This window comes from Nicotiana tomentosiformis, chromosome 5, assembly GCF_000390325.3.
Source record: "Nicotiana tomentosiformis chromosome 5, ASM39032v3, whole genome shotgun sequence".
Lineage (NCBI taxonomy): Eukaryota > Viridiplantae > Streptophyta > Magnoliopsida > Solanales > Solanaceae > Nicotiana > Nicotiana tomentosiformis.
In genome coordinates, this window is record NC_090816.1 from 97,612,363 (window position 1) to 97,618,834 (window position 6,472).

The 6,472-nt window shown below is 32.5% G+C and overlaps 1 protein-coding gene across 1 annotated transcript; it reads left to right on the forward strand.

The window, feature by feature from the left end:
* Nucleotides 1–3,229: 3,229 nt before the first annotated feature.
* Nucleotides 3,230–5,170, forward strand: LOC104097895 (protein CANDIDATE G-PROTEIN COUPLED RECEPTOR 7-like). Its single transcript, XM_009604521.4, has one exon. The coding sequence runs from the start codon at nucleotides 3,669–3,671 to the stop codon at nucleotides 4,992–4,994; it is 1,326 nt and encodes a 441-aa protein (XP_009602816.1). The 5' UTR covers nucleotides 3,230–3,668; the 3' UTR covers nucleotides 4,995–5,170.
* Nucleotides 5,171–6,472: the final 1,302 nt, after the last annotated feature.

Genomic DNA, 6,472 nt, shown 5'->3' on the forward strand with positions numbered 1-6,472 from the left:
AATATTATGAGACCCATGGGTATCAATGATTAGTGAAGGAGCTGGTGGTTGGGAAATGATATTTGGTGATGCCCCTGTTGCATTTGGACCTTCGTCGGACCTCTCGAACACACATATATTAAGCACAAACTTAATACTCTCTCCGTTCCAATTTATGTGAACCTGTTTGATTGGGCACGAAGTTTAAGAAAAAATAAAGACTTTTGAAATTTGTGGTCCTAAACAATTCAATAAGGGGTCAAGAGTATTTGTGTGATTATAAAAATTTCTGATTAAGGGTAGAATTGTAAATTTAAGCAAAATTATTTTCAAATTTAGAAAGTGATCATTCTTTTTGGAACAGATAAAAAAGAAAATAGGTTCACATAAACTGGAAGTATTATTCTTACCAACAATAAGGAGAAATCGACGCATCTGCAAATCATTCCTAACGTAGGTAGGAGCTATTTTTAGGTTGCAACGAGCAACACTAATGATATAGCTAATAGTAACTTGGGATTTCTCAGGATCTAACTTGCCACACGAAATCATGCTCTCCACCAGCTCTTTATAGGTGGGTCGTGGACTCAATTCAAGCCGTTTGTATTCTCAAAAAGATTCCCTAAAATAATTACCACAAACTTTTATATTGTTATCCTCCATAAATCAAGACTGGTCTATTATAAAAAAAGTACTAAACCAACAACGGTCAATAATAAATCCAAGTTGTAAGTTACCAGAAAATCAAATTCTGCAAATCTGATCCCCACAATGTCAACAAAAAAGAAGATTTAAGCTTACCGAAGAAGGAATCATCAAATATAGTTTTTTTTTAATAATTAATGCTTATTCTCATGTACTCCTTCAGAAATCACAACGCGATTTCGTTTCAAAAAGCTTGAATAGTTCAATAATGATAGCTGAGAGAGAGAGAGAATGAATGAAATTCAGGAAGAAAATCGTGAGGAAGAAGGAACAAGAAGAAAGAAAGTTGAGAGAATAACAGCTTAGACCTGCAATGGGATGACGAAAAATAGTAGGAGTATGGGTTTTGAGAGAGGAGGGAAAACGTTTGTATATATTTCTTTTTATTATTTACTTTGGACCAAATTATATTTTTATAACTTCTGGACTATTTTCGAATATTCTATAATGAAAATTAGCTTAATTAGCACTAATTATAAAAGGGGGCTAAAATTTTAAGAATTAAAACCTGGAGTTCAAATCCTTTAAAAAGACTTGTAAGTGCTACAATAAGAAACCCCTAGATACTGCAAGTTGCAATTGACGTCTCAGTAGACATGCTTTTTATTTGGTACAAATAAATTTATCAAACCGAGACAAAAACACCAAACAAAAAAATTACTGAACAAACTGAAATATCAAATATTTAAATAACATAATTATTTAAATTTATATATTATAATAGTTTAAAATTTCTGATCCAGGAAAATCGGTACATGAAATTTTATTGAATTTAAAAGAAATTGTATTAAAAAGTAATTTATATGGAACTTCTGACGCGTCTATTTGTGTCAAAGGTCCTGAATATGTAACTGCTCAGGATATCATCTTGCCGTCTTAAGTAGAAATCGTTGATAATACACAATATATAGCCATTTGACTTTTTGGTTCTCTACTTTTCGTGTAATTCATAAACAGGAGAATGCATATATCAAGAAATTTGTATTTGAAAAGAATAACTTTTCGAAATAAGAATTTGTGTGTAAGAAACAAATAGAACTCACAATAGTTAAATCACACCTATTTTCTTTCATTGACCAAAACCTTTTCAAAATGTCTAGCGATTAAGTATTAAATTATTTGTTGTTAGTTGTTACTAGTAGATTTCTCATCAAACCCATTCATTTTCTTAAAAAGTTATCTGCTTAACCATCTTGTTTCCTTAAGAAATAATCTTCACATAGACAATTTCATTATCTTTTGTTTTCGATTTGTCATTATGTTATAAATATATATTGGCAACATTACAACTAAATCCAAAAAGATTTTACCAAACATCACAACAACGACATTAAAAACTGTGGTAAAGTTGGACTTATTCAATACTTCAGTATAGAACATAAAATGGAGGTAAAATTGGACCAATCCATGAATACCCTGTGCTTAGTCTCCGTGATTCCTGAAAGCAGCAGTGGTTATCTCATACTTTATGTTTTGTTTATTTATTTTTCTCAGGTTTCATCCAGTTTTGGCTGACTAGCACTACGTAATTTGCTATTATATATTATAGTTATGTCACTAATCATTATTATCTTGTACGAATATTATCTGCCTCAATTATAAGTACGTATTACACGAATATCTTGCTTAACTTGCTTAGTGATACAATTTAAGTGTTCTCTTAGCAGATGCGAATTTAGGATTTTCAGAACATGAGTGCACCACTTAATAAAGAAGAAGAAAAATATATTAAGTGAATTTGATTCTTGTTCCTTCCGGTAAATAACTCAACATTAACCAAGTGTACTACTCTAGCTTTTTAGACCATATGGGTCAAGAGTTAATACTCCATTACACTAATTTTAAGAATTTTATATATAAAATACCTAGTTTGACGGAGAGACCATGAGTTCACGTGCCTGATAAATTAGATACTAGATTCGCTTCTGTGACACTTAGTTGACAGTAGCTTGTTAAGTGCCGATCATAACACTTCATGTAAGACAACAACAACAACAATAACAATCCACTATAATTTCACTAGTGGGGTATGAGGACGATAGTGTGTACGCATATCTTACCTCTATCCTGGGGTAAAGAGGCTGTTTCCGATAGACTCTCGGCTCCCTTCCTCCAAGAACTCTTTACGTTGCTCTTGGTGACTCGAACTCACAACCTCTTGGTTGGAAGTGGATGGTGCTCACCACTAAAGCAACCCACTATTGTCAATAACCCTTCGTGTAAGATGATATGAAAACGGAACAAATTGTTCTTCGCAAACTTGACTAAGCTAAAGTAAACTTTTCATAATAGCAATTATGCAAGTAACATAAAGAAAGACTAAAATATTGAGGTTCAAAGGAAAAAATTGCATAATTCAAAATGAGTTCTTGAAAATAACAAAATTAAAGGAGAAAAAGGAGTGGTTGTGATTCCAATTTCTCTACAAGGCTACTACATAACTTTTTCAATGTGAAAAGCTTGTTACAATCCATTCTAACCGAGGGTCAAATTTCACATTACTAATTTCGTTTATCTCATTTTGACCGTAGATTCTGAGGTTCTAAGGGGAATTCGCAAAAGGTTAAGAAGGTTAAGTGAAATTAACTCACAAGTTAAAATGGAGTAATAGTTCTTATTTTGAAAATTCCTTCCAACTACCTTTCATCTATTTTCTCTAATAACGAGTCGAATCAGTCCCTATTGATTAGGATCTTATTAAAGTTGAAATTCTATGAAAACTTCATTAGTGGTAATGCTGAAAATTTTGCTAAAAGAGAGTAGCAAGTGTGATTAGTCCGAGTAAGAATTGTGCATCTAATAGATCATACGCAAATACACTTCCTTTACATCATTTTCATTATACAAATCCAAACATCTCTAGTTTAAACAGAGATCTAAAAGAGTTCCTCTATTATCTCACCCTCTACTATGCACTCAATATATTACCTAGTCCTAACAAGCTAATTTTGTTCTAACTTATACAATAACCATATAAAAAACACATGGAAATTTTCTACCATCTTACATGTTTAAATCTACTACAAGCATTGTTCATAATATCAAGCTTTAGATTTTCAGTAGGTGAAATCAAGAATACACATATTGTTGATGATTCTAGGCAAATAATATTGATTGAAAGATTTGGTTTTTCCCCAGATGGGCATGTAACCATTTCTCTAGACCATGTTTCCTGGAGATCAAATGAACCAGCTGCAAAACTTTATCCTTCTTCTATGGGATTTTGCCTCGTTAGAGATGTATCGTTCCCACGACTCTTGAACGAGTCCATGTACACAGAAAACTTCTGTGTTTTATCCAGTAAGTATGTAAATCTTGTCTTTAGATTTGACAAGCTTGGCCCTGATTCAACCTACAATGCATCAACCACAATCGACGAGCCAGATGAATATAACTTGATTTTTGGTAATTGCCAAAAAGAATTTCTTGTGACAATGAATGTTCATACTGAAATGTACAATGTGAATAATGGGGAAAAAGATTTTCTTCCAGCTGGTCAGACTCCACTCCCTAAATTCTATTTCCTTTGCTTCATTGTATATCTTGCATTTTTGGCCATATGGGGATTTATCTGCATTAAACAAAGGAAAATTGTTCACAAGCTCCATTTGATCATGGCTATGTTGTTGATTTTCAAGGCTTTGAAATTGATTTGTGCTTCAGAAGATAAAATGTACATTAGAAATACAGGGAAGCCTCATGGTTGGGATGTCGCATTTTATATTTTTGGATTTTTGAAAGGCGTAACACTCTTCACTGTCATTGTCCTTATTGGAACTGGTTGGTCTTTCTTGAAACCTTTCCTACATTATCGCGAAAAAAAAGTTTTAATGTTCGTGATCCCCTTACAAGTGATCGAAAATATTGCATCGATTGTGATAAGTGAAAGTGGACCTGTTGAAAAACATTGGTTAGTATGGAATGAGGTGTTCTTGTTAATTGATGTAATGTGTTGTTGTATTGTACTTGTTCCAATTTTATGGTCAATTAAAAGCCTTAGGGAGGCATCCAAGAATGATGGAAAAGCAGCTGAAATTCTGAGGAAGTTGACACTTTTTAGGCACTTTTATGTTGTCTTGATTGTGTACTTGTATTTTACTAGGTTTGGGATTGCTATGATTGAAAGTGTAGTGAATTACATAAATGAATGGGTTACAATTGTTGCTGCGGAAGGTGCAAGCTTGATGTTTTATATGTTTATCTTCTACAATTTTCAACCAATTGAGAAAAATCCATATTTGGCTATTGACAAAGATGACGACAGCGAAGAAGAAGAAGAAGAGGAGGAAGATGATGAGGATGATGCTTGAGATTTTGATACAAATTATTCTATTCATGTTGTGAGGCATTTTATTGAAAAAATAAAGCACCACATTTGTAGAGTATTGAATAAAAAGTTGATAGAGTAAAAAAAAAAGTATCGATTGTCTTCTTATTCTTAATGAATCCTTTTTTCCATTTGGTTAAATATTCGGCTTGTTTTATACTTGATTTTTGCGGTTATAAATGAAGTAGAAAAGCTAAAGTGTCATATACGTAAAGAATTTTACTCACAATCTCACAATTAGTAAGGATTTAAAAGGTTAAGATGTTATAAAGATGGCATGCATGAGTGTACCCACACAATTACTGAGTGTTTTTATCAAACCATATTAGTTAGCTATTATTAAGTAGCCGAAATTATGCTAGTCTTTTCTATTGAAGCCTCCTAATTTTATTGTAAATTAATTGGTTATTAATTTAGCCTAATATTGTTTATTTTTTGAGTTCAATAAAAAAAGTAATAGAAGACTTTTAAAGAATAAAAGTCTTATTTCTGTTACAACTTGTTTGGATGGTTGTTATTCATTGTATTGTATCGTATTGTTACTTTAAATACGATGTTTATTTTGATTGTAACTTAAATTTTATTGTATCGTATCGTTAAATCCGTCGTTACATAACGACGAAATGTGCCACTTTATGTAACGATCGATTTGGTGTGGTCGCGTCGTTACCTTGTCTTTTTATCTCAATCTCACCCTTCATTACTACTTTTTAATATAGTAATTTTACCTTGTGTCATAATTTTTCTTTATAATATTGCAAATTTATTCTTCATATTGCTGGTGTGTGATATCATGAAATAATGGCAAACAACACAATCTATCAAAATATTGTATTTATCAAATGATACAGTACAATACAATACATTACGATACGATGCATTATGAAACGATACGTAACAACCATCCAAACAAGCTGTTAGTTTGATTTAAATATCTAAGTGTGTAAGTGATGATGGGTTATAATTACGTATTTTAGTCGCTTATTACACTCTAATTTACTGCACTTTAATTGAGTTTGAGCTTTAATCGCTAGTATTTTGCACTAATTATGTGTTTTATACCTTATAAGAGTGATTCCGAACTATGTAGATATTATAGAATGAATTCAAGTGATTTGAAGTTTTGAAATCTGAGTAAATGCCTAAGAAATTAAGCCGGGATCGTGTTCGGAGATCAACGGATGATAGTTAAGAACGAACGAAGAATCGAGTAGGTATATTGCGTACTGTCTAGTAAAATACACATAACTTTTCGCTCAGAACTCCATTTGAGCTCCACAATATATGGCTGGAAAGCTAATTCAAAGATCTACAACTTTCATGTTTTACGTTTTTCCAAATTCTAAACAGAACAGGGTAAACAACGCGGTCGAATCCGCGGCCACGGATCTGGCCGCGGATGTGAGGCAGAACACTGGGTAAAATCCGCGGCCGCGGATGTCCTGACCTGGAAAAATATCC